Below are 16,384 nucleotides of genomic sequence, written 5' to 3'. Positions count from 1 at the left end.
CCATGGTGTTACGGCAGGAAAAGCCTTGGCAGACTTATATATTCCTGAAATGAGGGTTCATACCTACCGACTGGAATTGGTTTCATGGCGGTATCAGATGGGTTAGTGTACGGTAACCGATGGTCATCTTGCTTATAATCTCGTCTGCCAAGGTGTTTCGGCAGGAAAAACCTTGGCAGACTTATATATTCCTAAAATGGGGGTTCGTACCTACTGACTGGAATTGGTTTCATGGTGGTATCAGATGGGTTAGTGTAGGGTAACCGATGCCGACCTTGCTTACATAATCTCGTCTGCCATGGTGTTACGGCAGGAAAAGCCTTGGCAGACTTATATATTCCTGAAATGAGGGTTCATACCTACCGACTGGAATTGGTTTCATGGCAGTATCAGATGGGTTAGTGTACGGTAACCGATGGTCATCTTGCTTATAATCTCGTCTGCCAAGGTGTTTCGGCAGGAAAAACCTTGGCAGACTTATATATTCCTAAAATGGGGGTTCGTACCTACTGACTGGAATTGGTTTCATGGTGGTATCAGATGGGTTAGTGTAGGGTAACCGATGCCGACCTTGCTTACATAATCTCGTCTGCCAAGGTGTTTCGGCAGGAATAGCCTTGGCAGACTTATATTGTAACAATAAAATTTTAACTCTGCATTTTTTCAATACTGTTTTGTACGTGACCCGTCTTCGTTTGATACCTTTACCGCCATCTAGCGAGCCCAGTCGATAACAACATGGTCCGGGTTGCTAGATTAAAAATAATTTCGGTGCCTTCCTACATTTTGTTTATTTTTTTAATCGAAAGGAGTTTGTAAATTAAAATTGTCTTCAAATATTGTTTTTTCTTTCTATTTAATATTAGTCCAAGTAAATTAAAAAAAGAAAGGTAATGTTTTTTTCCAAAGTCACCTCGAACTCACGAATCCAGTTCGGGCTGTGGCAACTCTGCCATTTGGTCTGTCATTACTCCTGTCAAAATGGAGATCGAGGATCGTTTTCTTTTGCGGTGTTTCGCCGTATGAAAGCTGTTTTATGGCTATAATAACTTCCATCGGAAGACATCTCCTTTTTGAGTGAGTATTTTGGTGATTTCTGCAGTGGGTTTTGTGCATAAGATTCCATTTAATAGCGTGGTGAATTTTATTTCACAGTCCCGGATTTTTATCCTATATGGAAGTCGTGTGAGACGATGGTGTGTTGGTGGAGGCCTCATCGAGTCGACATGCTGGTCAATCCCGGCCACGTATGCCGCTTCTCCTCGATGGGTAAGTTAATTACTTGTTTTTGAATTCGTAATCCTTACGCCCATGCGGGGTCCGCTCTTTAAATCATGAACCGATTTTTCTCCTTTGTTTAGGTTCCAGCTTGTCTAAAGTCTGTGAACCCTGTCTTACTACCTGTAACTCGTTACAGGGCCTACCACTTAGTCTACAGTTTGGCTGTAAGGCAGCCCCCAGCCAGCTTGGTGTACCGGCGGTCGGGGCCTGTTCGCTATTACTACAACTACCATGGATGCAGAGGCACTGCGACATGAGTCTCCATTAGTGTGTCGGCAGTGGTACCTTCCTTCTAATGTCACTACTTAAAAGGTCAGAGACAACCAATTTATTATATTCTCCAAGGCGCCCAACTTACTTTAAATAATTTTCCTTATTTTTTATACCACGTACCCAGAGTGCCCAACCATAAGAAATGTAGCCGCCAAACCCACATTTGCTCTCATATTTTTAGTTAAGTCTGTAGTAAGCTAGCCGAGGCTATTTAATATATTATAATGTCATAAGTTAACATTTGACACTTCTAAACTTAGATATTTGTCGTTTAGTCAAATAAATGTATTATAAGTAACGTACTAGTTTCCTTTATTCCATTTTAATTAGCCCCCTAAAATAATAATGGTAACAGTGTCACCCATCGCGGGGCTTTTCTTTTGGCGAGCACCCTTTAGTCACATATAAGTTAGCTAAAGGAACTTATGGTTGGACATCCTGTTTGCTTTATTATACCTACCTTTGTTTACTGCAATATTCAAAATAATTAACACTATTTAATTGTGGTTAGGACAGCCACATGTTGTCAATTATCTACTTATATACTTATGTTGAACTGTAAAGGAGTTGTAGTCTAATTACTTATTCATTTGCTGGTATTTAAACTCCAGATGTTATTAATTTAAAGCAATTTTAGACAATTGTCATAAACACAATTTATTTTATAGATGTATTTCCTTAGTATCTCTTAATGTTAAAAGTTTTACTTCATAAAAGACGTTGTAGTTTACCGGATAGCAGACACACTATGTTTTGACTATTGTATTTTTTTTTGTGATTTATATCATGTTTTAGAGTCACTCACAGAAGGTTAAACCCTTACCGGGTAGTGAGGTGCTTAAGTGCTTAAACTTTAATTTATTTTTCACTTTAAATTTTTTTTTGGTGACTTGTTTTCAAGCAAAAGTTTATGATTTGCTGGAGGGTTAGTAGTAGTGTTAAAAATGTAATACCTAATTTCCATTGTTTTTTTTATATACTTGATGTGAAGGATTAGTTACTGGTAATTGTACTACTATGGTAATCTTGTTTGAAAGGATGGACCGTATTATAAATTTATTACATAATGTAAAGGGAGCAAATTTGGAGGTTATAGTGAAGTACAGTCAGCAGGAGTTTACATTTATTAAATTTATTACGGGATGTTTGGAGTTGAAGTTTAAAATAAATAAAATTAATATTAAATAGTTTCTTGACGTGGTTGGGTACAGTCAGTCACAATTATTGTTGTTGACTTACGTTTTTTTTTTAAATAACTTACCGATATTCAAATAGCGGTTTACCTTTAAGGTCGAATCTTATTGTAGTAGTTTCACAATTGTTTCGTACGGGAGTTATGTTTATTACCTACTTTTCCTTATCTATTGTCTCGACTTAAATCGAGTTTTTTCCTTATTGTTGTTATTTTAGGTGAAGTAAATACTTACTTATTAGTTTAATATCGGTGATCGTGCAGTTTTTTTTGTTGTTGATGTTTCGGTAGGAGTTTTTTTTTATGTGTTGCGTGCAGGAGTTTTGTTTACGTATTACTTTCTTTCGATCGTGTCTGAGCAAACGTAACTCAGTCACGTGGTTTGTTTGTTGTTGGTGGGCGGAGAGGACGATTTAAAGACTCTTCGCGTGTTTTACCGGGGTGCTGGCGCTTTAAACCAGCATTCCAATCGGCACTGGCTGGTCGGGTTCTGGCGGACTTTAAACCGTCAGGCTCTTAATAGCAGTGCCATCTTCCTTGTTAACGCTTTGCGGTATGACTTAAATCATATGCGTGAACGTTAATGTTGATGTTAGGGGGTTGTTATGTGGTACACGCCTTAAAGCGTTGTCCGCAAACATCGGATTTTTGTGTGTCAGACTGACAGACTTGCATTGCCTGAAATGGAGCCTGTACAGTCGACTTCCTTGTGTGTCTCGTGTTGTTTCGAACGTTACCGTCTGCCTGTCGTTCAGACACAGCTGGTCAACGTATCGTTGTGTTGCGTTTTGTCTCGTTTCCGCGTCCAGACCTGTGTCGACTTAAGGCACGGCCTGATAAATGCGCGTTACTTGAATGGTGTAAAGTAGCAGTCACCGATATTAGTTAGTTAAATTTCATTGGCTATAAACCGTCTATCCACAGTGAGCGTTGGCAGTGCAGGGCGAAATCCCTGATTTCGCACTGCAGGGCCAGTGTTCCTGTGAGGAGTGTCGACTGGTAGCTCAGTGGCTCTTTAGCCGAGCTATCGGACACTGCCCTTAACTCACTTGGGTAATTGACTGTACTCAGTCATTACCACAGATTATTGAATAATCTGTTACCTTACACACATTCCGCCATATAACTTGGACGTGCAGCCCGCGACCCAGGTCGCTCGCTGCGCCGCCAAGATATACAGCGATGCAGTGCGTAGGTAGGGAGCTTTACAGCTTCGCTTATTAGCGTTTAGTTTCGTTTAGGTTAATATACGTTTAGGGTATCGTAGTGTATATTACGGTACAGTAATATTATAGTTTGTAGGTGGTAACTTGTGCACAGCTCGGCTGTGCTTATTTTTTTTATTATAGTTTAATGCGTGGGTTCGAATTGGGTGGTCGTTGCTTTCCTTTATGCCTTTAGTGTCGATTTTTTTTTTGGGACTTCGTCTAGAAAATAAGAGGGTGGTTTTGCGAGCTGGGGGCCAGCTCAAAATTTTGCCGTAGTCAAAATTTTCTTCGGGTAGGGGAGCACTGTAACAATAAAATTTTAACTCTGCATTTTTTCAATACTGTTTTGTACGTGACCCGTCTTCGTTTGATACCTTTACCGCCATCTAGCGAGCCCAGTCGATAACAACATGGTCCGGGTTGCTAGATTAAAAATAATTTCGGTGCCTTCCTACATTTTGTTTATTTTTTTAATCGAAAGGAGTTTGTAAATTAAAATTGTCTTCAAATATTGTTTTTTCTTTCTATTTAATATTAGTCCAAGTAAATTAAAAAAAGAAAGGTAATGTTTTTTTCCAAAGTCACCTCGAACTCACGAATCCAGTTCGGGCTGTGGCAACTCTGCCATTTGGTCTGTCATTACTCCTGTCAAAATGGAGATCGAGGATCGTTTTCTTTTGCGGTGTTTCGCCGTATGAAAGCTGTTTTATGGCTATAATAACTTCCATCGGAAGACATCTCCTTTTTGAGTGAGTATTTTGGTGATTTCTGCAGTGGGTTTTGTGCATAAGATTCCATTTAATAGCGTGGTGAATTTTATTTCACAGTCCCGGATTTTTATCCTATATGGAAGTCGTGTGAGACGATGGTGTGTTGGTGGAGGCCTCATCGAGTCGACATGCTGGTCAATCCCGGCCACGTATGCCGCTTCTCCTCGATGGGTAAGTTAATTACTTGTTTTTGAATTCGTAATCCTTACGCCCATGCGGGGTCCGCTCTTTAAATCATGAACCGATTTTTCTCCTTTGTTTAGGTTCCAGCTTGTCTAAAGTCTGTGAACCCTGTCTTACTACCTGTAACTCGTTACAGGGCCTACCACTTAGTCTACAGTTTGGCTGTAAGGCAGCCCCCAGCCAGCTTGGTGTACCGGCGGTCGGGGCCTGTTCGCTATTACTACAACTACCATGGATGCAGAGGCACTGCGACATGAGTCTCCATTAGTGTGTCGGCAGTGGTACCTTCCTTCTAATGTCACTACTTAAAAGGTCAGAGACAACCAATTTATTATATTCTCCAAGGCGCCCAACTTACTTTAAATAATTTTCCTTATTTTTTATACCACGTACCCAGAGTGCCCAACCATAAGAAATGTAGCCGCCAAACCCACATTTGCTCTCATATTTTTAGTTAAGTCTGTAGTAAGCTAGCCGAGGCTATTTAATATATTATAATGTCATAAGTTAACATTTGACACTTCTAAACTTAGATATTTGTCGTTTAGTCAAATAAATGTATTATAAGTAACGTACTAGTTTCCTTTATTCCATTTTAATTAGCCCCCTAAAATAATAATGGTAACAATATATTCCTGACATGAGGGTTCATACCTACCGACTGGAATTGGTTTCATGGTGGTATCAGATGGGTTAAATTAGGGGTCCCGTTGGCCACCTTTGAGAGCGTCTGCCAAGCACTTCCGGCTAAAAAAATACTGGCAGACTTCGCTTTTATGTGTCTACATGTAAATTTCTAACTGCTGCCATAACTATTATTTCGGTATCAGATGGGTTAAATCAGCCCCCTTTTTTCGCACCGGAAGTGGCCTTCTTTTTCGTACTTTCGGCAAGTTCCGCCGTGGCAGACTATCGAATTCGGACTTAGCATCACTTTTATGGTTTCCCATTGTGTATTTCATCGTGGTATCAAGTCGGTTAGAAAATTTGCGGCCGGCTCTTCTACTATTAGAATAGTCAGAATAGTCTCAATCCTACATGAGCGAATCTTCGATTTAGATAGAAGGTTTTCTCTATCAACGATTTCGGATCCTGTAGAAGCATATAATATATGATATTCTGAATCATAATTAGGATCTAGGAAGGAAAAAGCCAAATTTCGACCTTCAACTTCTTAAACAACACCACTACGTACTATGTTACGAAGAGTAGGCTGATTATAGAGCTGTTATATTTAAATATTTTATAAAATTATCCATTGAATAGTTTGCTAGCAACTAAATTTTCCCCGAATAAATACCCCGTATCATAGAATTGAATAAAAGTAACCATTTTAATAAGGTGGTAAAAAAGAGATGAAATTATCTGTAGTACTTCAAATTAAATTTCTCTTAAACAATATTAACTTTAATAAACGTAAAGTATCAGAATTTCACATTTTTTGTTGGATTTTACAAAAAAAAATAAGTAAAATACGATAACCCCTAATTCCGGAACCAGTTCCGGAATTCCGGAATTCGAATCCAATATCGAAAATCTGTTCCGGAATTGGAGACCATCCGATATTGCAAGCCCTAATTGTAACACAAGGAATCATTGACCAAAAACGGGATTTTCTACCATATTCTTACCGTTAACAACAATTACCCTCAAAAATACGTAAATCAATAACCTACTATTTCATATGTAGGTACGTACAGTTTTGGTTCAACTCCTATACATTCTGAACTAGGAACCATTATCCAAAAAATGGTACTATTGCCCCCGGTCTACCCTATCATTTCCTGCACACCTTTTACAACAACAATGACCGTCTTTCATAGCATGCGAAATGAAACGGATATTTCTTGTTTTCTTTGCATTAGCATTTTTCTCTCGATAATTTAATCAATTTGCAACATAAGTATTAGAAGAATCGTCATAAATTCATAAATAACAAAATATAAAAGGACATACATTTATAGAAGGTTTCCCCGCGCGACGTTGCCAATTGGTTTAAAGGGCAACATGCTCGCAACGTTTGGATGTCAATAAGTCGACAATGAAAAATTATATTTCAAATCAATTCAAACTTGATATTTTTGACAGTAATGGGTTACTTACTTAAATAAGAAGGCATATTTCGCCCGGGTCTACTATGGTCAAATGGTCTAGTGGCTTTTAGCTAATGAGTATAAGTCTAATAAGTTGAACAGCATGACAGGGTTCAAACCACGAACAAAGACTCATTTCTTTTTGTATTTATTTTATTTAATTTTTTGGCTTTTTATGACCTTATTTTTTATCACACGATTATTTTACGATTTTTAATCATTATCAAACGGGACTTACCTAATCGCGTATAATTAAGTTTTTAAAATTTACCTCCGACTCCGAGTTCCAACGTTCCGACGGCGTAGTCTCCGTGGTTTTCGGGTCGGGCTCTTAGTTCTCTTAGACAACGGGGACGGAAAAGTTGGAGGTACATTTTAAAAACTTAACTAAAACGGTTAAGTACTGTTTTTCTAAATAATAATATAATGTATAGTATTTATTTTAACTCTAAATTAGTTTTAATAGGTATATATATATTAGAAAAGGTGGAAAGGCTGACCATATAGTCATCCAGCGTGGAAATGCTCTCAATATCCTTTAGCATTGCATTTTCTAAAAACCTATCTAGATAGAACAACATTAGGTGTTTATGTAAAATGGTAACTATGTATAATTTCAATAAAATGTAGGTAAAGGTATACTTACTTACTTTATAGTTCGTTTTTTTAGCTTTAGAAATAAGGTAAACAATCTTGATGCGTCTTTTAATTGAAAAACACATTTTAAAAATAAGTTACGGCAAATATGTAACAATTATGAATCTAATACGATCATTTATAATCTTCTGCTTTCATAAGTAATAGTTACCGATTTTTTAAAAACGTTTTTCTATTAAAAGACATGTCAAGATCGCTTACCTTCTTTGTAGTTCATTCTAATGCTTAAAAAAACGAACTATAGTTAGGTATAGTTTTTAGGACTGACCAACAATGACTACGATATTTACGATAGGTACAGAAAGTAAGGCTGACTGCTGTATAAACGTAAGGAAACATAATTATAATTATGTACAACAATATATAAGGTATACCTAAATGAACGAGTTCACATCCCATCATAATCACAATATTTTATTGTGTTTAAAGAACGATATATTTTGATTTTTTCTGTTTCTCATTTCTTCCCCAACAATGTGACTCACACGCCAGCTTAGTAGTGTTACGTTACTACTAAGGTAACATTAAAAGCGTTTTTTAATTTTAGGTACCTAAAATAATTTGCGTCATTTTCAATTGATAATAAGAATAACAATATATAAATTATAAAACTTTTCATAAAAAAAAAACAAAAAAAATAAGCACCGTCGTGATTTGAACCCAGAATCATTGTAACTAGCTTAAATTTATTCAAAACAGATGTTGTGGGTGCCACAAGCACATGACAATTTACGTTTCAAAATTCCAGTTGGTTCCAAGTTACTTGTCAATGTCACAAATAAGAATTTAATTTCTAAATTGTTTTTACAAAAAATAAAATTTCATGCGCTGAACTGCGCCCTCTAGGATACTTTATTGTAACATTCCAAATCTACTGACATTTGACACTGACTTTAGGTATGTAAGTGTGCGTGAATGCAAGAAATTGCAATATTTTGCAGTTGGATTCCGATAATAACGAAATGAGACACTGTTGAGTTAAACATGTCTCGATTTGGATGTAATATTTTTTATAGTTTTCGCACATATCAATCAACACATCTTAATGAAACTTTGTATTTTGGGAGAAATAGTGAAAATCCACAATTCGTGCACAGTGACGCCATCTTTTGGCTGATAATCGGCATCCCATCCCTAGACATCCACCTTAACATTGTTCTTTGAGTGCTAGACATGTTATCGGGACTCTTGAGGATAGGCTATTATAATCATAAAATTTGCAATAACATTGACAAAACAGTTAACTGACCTTTTGTGAAATTTATTGCAAAGCTGGATAGGTCTATCCTACAAAGGATCAGTTAACATGTTAACTGTTACTACATCTTAAAAGTGTATAGATATAGATTGAAATAGAATATTGACTAAAATATTACAAAGCATGACTTCCTACCTATTCCCCTTTTACCTTATGATTCATGTATTATGAAGAAGCAGTATTATATGGATAAACTATAAAGAATAAGAATAATAAAAATCTTCAGGCTTGCCACTATGGTTCAAAGTTTAGAATTAGAACATGTTGCCATACCAAATCAGGCAGATTCAAGATTCTAAACTTCTTACAATCATTGCAGTTCCCATATCTAAATAACGCATCCTCATCTTACTTATTTGTCACTAATGAATCAATGATTTTAGGTTCTAGCTACTGGAGATTGTAGAAGAGACATTCACATCTGGAAACCAAATGAGGCTGGCACATGGGATGTTGATCAAAGGCCTCTTGTGGGACACACTAGTTCTGTTGAAGACTTGCAGTGGTCACCAAATGAAAGGTAACAAGAAAGAACTCATTAAAATAATCTAGGTAATAAAAGTGCTGCATATTATATTTTTTGAATACACTACTCCCTACTGTCAGTGCCGTCATTAAAGACAGGGTCCCCAAACTTTTTAAAACTAGGGTCACAGCCAAACCTACAGCTCTCCTACATTCTGTATGCGGCTCAGATTGTATGGTATTAATTAAGCCCTCCTGCTCCCCTCCTTCAAGCCAGATTTGAAGGCTCTTAAGTCGTATTTTGGAGAGCCGGCTAAGACACCCTGCAGGCCAGCATCCAAGTGTGTGAAAGTTATTATTATTGTCGCCAAAACTAATTTGCACTTGAGAATATTATGCATTATAAATAGGCCATAATAATAAAGTAATCTAAAAAGTAAATCCAATTTCAATCAATCAATTTAAGTCAATTTCTATTATTTCAGAAATGTGTTAGCTTCATGTTCTGTTGACAAAACAATAAGGATATGGGACACAAGGGCGGCGCCAAGCAAAGCCTGCATGTTGACCGCCGAAAATGCTCATGAGAATGATATCAATGTCATATCATGGAACAATAAGGAGCCTTTTATAGCTAGTGGTGAGTATTAGCAACATTGTTTATCTGCCCTCCTTTGGTCATTAATAACAATTCCTATTATTATTAATGACATTTGTTACTGTGACCTAAGCCCGCGTCATTTACTGTGCACTGTTGCACACAGTCTCTTAAATCTGCATGAAGCTTAATTTCGTCATGCATGACTCATGCTCATGAGTTGTGGCTCCCACAGCACCAAGGATGACTACTTACAGTTGGATGGTGTTTACTGTTTAGCAAAAATGAGTCATCCCACATCCATTTTGCAATAAAATGTCAACTTTTAGCGTCAGTTTTTTGAGTTGACATCTTATTGCAAAATCAATGTGGGTTGACACATTATTTATTGCTTAACAGCATCCAGTTGTCATGGGATTCACTATGATCAACATTTAAATTTAGTATTGAAATCACTTTTCTAACCCAATATCGCGTCGGTAGCATAGAGATAAGCAACTTGAATAAAATTATTCGTTTTTGATAGCTTGATATCATTTCACACTGAGATGGGTATTGGGTACCATACATAGTTTTGGACCAGTGATATCATATCGGAACTCTTGTTTACTCACAGGTGGTGACGATGGATTCCTCCACATATGGGACTTGCGGCAGTTCACAAACAAGACGCCAGTCGGCACGTTCAAGCACCACACAGCGCCAGTGACGTCAGTAGAGTGGCACTGGGCCGAGCCGAGCATCGTGGCGTCGGCTGGGGAAGACAACCAGGTGGTGCTGTGGGACCTCGCCGTGGAGAGAGACGACGATGAAGTGGTTGATGAAGAGTTAAAGGTACGTAATATTTCTTTGATTAATGACTTGGGTTGGGTATGGCATCATCCTAGAACCACCTAGAAACAGATTGGACAATAGACAATGTGTAAACCTGCTGCATTAAGATCTGTTTCACTGGAAACCATACCTGAAGGGGTTAGTCTTGTATTTGATAGCTTTCAACCATTTCCCAGGCTTATTGACCACATACTTGTCAATGGAATTTCAAACTTATCATCCCGATTAAAGGTTTAAGATTGGACTATTGCAAAAACTGATGAGTTTTGAAAACAATCGAAAAACCTAGATTTCTAGTTTCATTCGATGTAACATTTATAATATTATATTTCAGAATCTGCCACCGCAACTGCTGTTCATACACCAAGGGCAGACCGACATCAAGGAGCTGCACTGGCACAAACAGATCCCCGGAGTCATCGTCACGACCGCCCACACAGGCTTCAACATATTCAAAACTATTAGCGTTTAAAAAAATAAAAATTATAAAACATTCAACATCTATTTAATTCTTCAACATATTACAAAAAAACAGCCATGATTTTTGATGATTCGTTAAAAATAGATATAATTATCAGCTTTTGTGGACCATAGCTAAATTCACCAAGTGTCGAATGGTAGGACGGCCATGAGGACAGTTCTGAAAAATAGGATAAAAACCCAGTTACTTCGGCTGTTAAAGATGATATTATGTAAGGTGTATTCGGGTAATACCGAATGTCGGATAATTCCGAAAATCAGATGAAAATCACCCTAAATTCCATCATAATAAAAGTCTCTTTTCGGAATTTTCCGACAGTTTTCGACATTCGGAGTTACCCGAGTAAACCTTACACTAGACTAAAATAGTCTTGAACAAATAAATATTATGGGACAATCTTACACAGTATATCACGCTATTGAGGGGTGAAAACTAACGTGCCGGTAGGCCAATAAAAATAAAGTGAGAAAGCTGCATCACGCATAGATAGAGACAGCGAGTGCAAACAAGACAGCAAACTTAATGGTGATGATAATGATTTGATAACAGATTTAACGTTGATTTTGGCCCTACAATAGTCCGACATTACTGTCACAGTTTTTATATTGAATTTCGAAGAAACTCCAGATCGATCGTAGAGTATGAGATTCGAGATATTTATTAGTTTTATTACCCAAGGGTTGTCAATTTCTCCCATGTGGTCTACCAGTACTTTCATATCGGCTTTGCTCAGGGCCGTGCCTATCATAACTGATTTGCGGCACGCTCTAGAGGCGAACATCGCCCTTACTCTGCTTGGCCTACAGTATTCGGATGACGATTCCTGTAAAAAAAAAAATATATATTTTACAATTACATCCTTCCCGCAGAAAAAAGTACTTTAGCGCGCAGTCACTGTTTAGAGAATTTCATTTTGCGAGTAGGTACATACTATTTTAATACGAGTGAATTCGTTTGTAGAAGAGGTGTAAAGTTGAAAAAAAAATCGTACCCTCAAGTTAGACAGCCGAACTAGATGGCGCAAACGTCAAGTTTTGATACCCAAAATTACCGCATAATGTAGAGGCATCTACTGCAGCTGTCATACTTGGGGACAAGATTTTACTTGTTTTACAATGAATAAGTTTTTGTTAATACTAACCCTTAGCATAAATAATAATTCTTCAATATCTTCTTTACCGAATATCCAGTTTTTCGACATAGGAATAGTTAAAAGTTTCACTCTTTTAGTTGGAAGCGCATCTTCATTTATTTCAAACGTGAATCCATTCTTTTTGAAAATGTCTAAGTTGTCCATCAGTATTTGTTCGTTGACACCCGTAAGTTCAAGTTGCTGCGGTCTGTAAGTACAAACAGCAACACTCCTAACTGTACATCGCTGTACCTTATTACAAAAGGCATAAGGTCCACCGATGTACGGTTAACAGTGTCGGCGATGGTACAAGAAGGAAACATTAGGTATAGGTTAGGTAAATTCAACAAGGGTAGATGCACTTTAGCTTTTGGTGCATTGATTGGAGGAAAACCCAACTATAAAACTGTATAGGTAGTAGGTACCTACGCTGTACTACCAGTCTTATTGTGGAGATGGAAGCACCCAACTTCAACCTTCCTTAGGCCATCCTCAAAGTAAAAGGCCGCTAGTCATCAGAGTTGAAGAATGCTTATTAAAGTTTTGTACTGCCTCCTCAAGCTAAAAGGCTGTTTTTAGGGTTCCGTACCCAAAGGGTAAAACGGGACCCTATTACTAAGACTCCGCTGTCCGTCCGTCCATCCGTCCGTTACCAGGCTGTATCTCACGAACTGTGATAGACAGTTGAAATTTTCACAGATGACGTAATTCTGTTGCCGCTATAACAACAAATACGTAAAAAGTACGGAACCCTCGGTGGGCGAGTCCGACTCGCACTTTTCCGGTTTTATAATTTGGGGAGGCAGTATAAAAAAAACTATACAGCAGTCAAAAATAATGATACCCACTTACATAACTAGTTTTTGACTTGTTAGCTCTGTAGTTTTCTGTAATGTTTCAAAATTATAAATCTCATCAGTAGCGTGCTGATCTATAATAAACAGATCATCTTCTAATTGAGTGATTATAAATCCTAAATTGAATTGACCTACAATAATCATATTTTTGAATGATGCTTGAGATATTTCTTTACTGAGTTCTTCTTCGCATTTCTTATTAAAGACAGGGTTTATAGTAGTTTTAAATTTTATTCTTTCTGGTGCTGTCATACTCGTTTGTTTACTATTTATTTCTGCTAATGCTTTCACGTGAGCTAGAGATGTTTTCATAGTCACCGCTTTTCTGGTACATTTACCCAAGTCTTCCTTATCTGTTACCACATTTTTTGGTTTCTTTTGTTTGTCTTTTTGTTCAAGGTTCAAAGATACACTATTCTTTTTCTGCAAGTCCTTATTATTGCAATGATATGTATGTGATTTTTCAATCACAACATCGGTTAGTTTTCTAATTTGAGTATTTGGGACATTATCAGAGTCCTCTAAATACATGATGTTTTTTGTTACATTATCAGATGAAGGAATTAATTCATTACTTTCATTTGATGGATCTGCATGGTTTGATTCATTTAGAGTTTCTACTGAATCATCAATGGTAGTTTCATTTCTCACTGTTTCATTAAGTTCTTCTACTGAGTTATCAGAGTCTGATGCTTCTATTTTAATACTTTCAGATTTGGTATCCTCATGTACTTGTTCAGAGTCAACATGGTCATCATCATTCAATTTGCTTGTTTTGGAAGATATATAGTCCAACATTGTAGTTGATTTCCTTTTCAAATCCACTTGCCTTGATTCTGTCTTGCTACTGCTTTCTGATTGATATGTTGATACAGGATTCTTAGAAAAACGCTGCATGAAAGAGTTGAATATTCTAGGCTGATCTGTTTCTGGCTTAAGATTGTCAGATTTTTGGCTGTACAGATTAGCATTATGTTCTATTTTTAAGGTCCTTGGTATAGCTTCAAAAAGTTTTAGTAATGATGCTTTCATAACATCTAATATAATTTTTTCTTTAGTAAGGAATAGTTTTCTTTTGTCTGGTGTTACATTTACATCAACAGATGTTCTATCTAGGGTGATGTTTAAAAACACGAAAGGATACTGGTGTGGATTATACTGTCTGTAAGTTTCATTGATAACTTTCATTATTTTTGTTGGTTCACAGGGTCTTGAATTGACATAAAAAAACTGTCTGTCTGTGCTGGAGCGGCCACTACCGTGAGCACAGGATGATATGAATCCTGTAAATTCTACAGGATCTGTTACATTTTTATAGCCCTGTGATTTTTGAGGGCAGGTTACAGCTTCTTGAGAGCTCTCCACACATGATTGATCAGCATCATTAGATTCTTCTGACAAGTCTATCTCAACATCTTCAAGTACAACAGAGTCTTCACTCTCCTGAACATTCCCTGAAAGCCCTTTAAAAATATTATCCTTGATATTTGAAACCTGCTCAGGCTTGATTTCTAGGATGGATTGCAATTGTTTTGTGCCAAATACACAAGCTATGTTGTCCTTGTAGGAAACGGATCCCTGTGTGGCCACCACTGAAGTTTTAGAATTGGAACTTGTTTGGTTAGTGCATGTTATTCTGCAAGGTAGATACAATATCAATATTATTCATTGAATAACAAATTAATGAATTGAATATTTAGAAATTGAAATAGACTTACTTGACTCCCAATGATATGAGGCAATATGCATATAGCAGCTGAGTCATTTTGTTGAATTCCCTCTTGGCATTCTTATGAAACTCTTTCTGCCTGACTGGCAGTGAAGCAAATAAATTTGATAAACTGACTGTGGTTCCAACTTGGCGCGAACATAGAGTCTTCTTTACAATATTTCCTTTATGATCATACTCTAACTTCGTTGCTGAAACAATAGATAAATCAAATTTGACTCCAAGCTCATAGTAGTCATGGAAATTATTCTCAAAGTTTTTAGACTACACTCTTTTGGAACATCTGAAAAATTACAGCTGTGTCTCTTAGCTTACTTTTTTGTACTTGGTACTTAATTTTTTTTGGCTCACTGTTTAGTTCCATCATAAACTCAAGGGTTCACATATAACCCAACTACAGTCCAAGGTAGCAACACATAGCCTAATTTAATTTAGTGGTTAAGATTGATATATAGTGAACAGGCTTTCTGTTGCAGGTTACAGCATTCGTAAGTTGATGACAAAGCCTGTAGCAGATTTGCTTTGAATGAATATACATACCATGCTCAGAGCTCTTGTGCCTGGTGACAATGGTGAGGTTTGCCAGCGCACATAGAGAACTCAATGCCTCTCCTCTAAACCCAAAACTAGACACTCCTAGTAGGTCTGAGTACTCGTTTAGTTTGGAAGTGTGGTATTTTAAAGCTGAAATAAATTAACCATGTACATATTGAGGTATATTAAAAAAAGAGTGGTAAGTATATTGGCACTACTTTAAAAAAACTTGTATCTTGGTCGGTCAATCAGAAGAAAAAATGTGGTATCTATGTATGGGATGCATAGAGTTACTGCCTTTCACCTTTGAGTAGCAATGTGAGATACGAGATTTTTTCAAAGTAGTGACTATATTTGCTTTGGTTTATGGTAAAATAAAAACCAGTTTATAATTTTATAAACTTACTTAACGCTGCAAAATTGTCTTCTGTAACACCAGACCCATTGTCAGCCACCTCTATCAGATCTATTCCATGATTTTTAAATCGTATGTCTATATTTGTGGCCCCAGCATCTAGCGAGTTTTCGACTAGTTCTTTTACTGCTACCGCTAAACTAAGCACTACCTGTAAGATGTATAAGCTATGTTGTAAAAAATTAAACAAAATCGACTTTGTTCATAAAAATTATGTGATTTTTATTTCAAAAAATAAAAATAAATTTATCCGCTCGTTACTTACTTGACCGGAGCATATCTTGTGCACAGATTCTCCATTAATGGGCTTTATGCATTTAACCTTTTCAATGTCCTTCTTATCGTCATGATTATCCATTTTATTTCAGCTTACAATTAGTAAAATTAAATCGAAAATAAAACAAAATTGCCGGGAAGTAAAATA

At 36.9% G+C, this 16,384-nt stretch overlaps 2 protein-coding genes across 2 annotated transcripts in view; one reads left to right on the top strand and one right to left on the bottom strand.

Annotated features, from left to right (window-relative positions):
• Positions 1-11,313, top strand: part of LOC134669035 (glutamate-rich WD repeat-containing protein 1) — a 26,182-nt gene extending 14,869 nt beyond the window's left edge. Inside the window, exons 4-7 of the mRNA XM_063526558.1 lie at positions 9,299-9,435; positions 9,866-10,020; positions 10,595-10,812; positions 11,147-11,313. Coding sequence (XP_063382628.1) covers positions 9,299-9,435; positions 9,866-10,020; positions 10,595-10,812; positions 11,147-11,284 — 648 coding nt within the window. The 3' untranslated portion in view covers positions 11,285-11,313. The remainder of the gene's footprint in view (positions 1-9,298; positions 9,436-9,865; positions 10,021-10,594; positions 10,813-11,146) is intronic.
• LOC134669027 (mismatch repair endonuclease PMS2) lies at positions 11,296-16,384 on the bottom strand. The gene is made up of 8 exons (XM_063526549.1): positions 16,226-16,384; positions 15,952-16,111; positions 15,552-15,695; positions 15,001-15,202; positions 13,278-14,918; positions 12,435-12,633; positions 11,967-12,116; positions 11,296-11,452 (listed from the first exon to the last, which is right to left on the bottom strand). Exons 1-8 carry the CDS (start codon positions 16,316-16,318, stop codon positions 11,387-11,389), a joined length of 2,655 nt encoding a protein of 884 aa, XP_063382619.1. The 5' UTR covers positions 16,319-16,384; the 3' UTR covers positions 11,296-11,386.

The sequence above is a fragment of the Cydia fagiglandana genome, chromosome 11, assembly GCF_963556715.1.
Source record: "Cydia fagiglandana chromosome 11, ilCydFagi1.1, whole genome shotgun sequence".
In the NCBI taxonomy this organism is placed as follows: Eukaryota; Metazoa; Arthropoda; class Insecta; order Lepidoptera; family Tortricidae; genus Cydia; species Cydia fagiglandana.
This window is presented reverse-complemented; position numbering and strand designations above follow the sequence as displayed.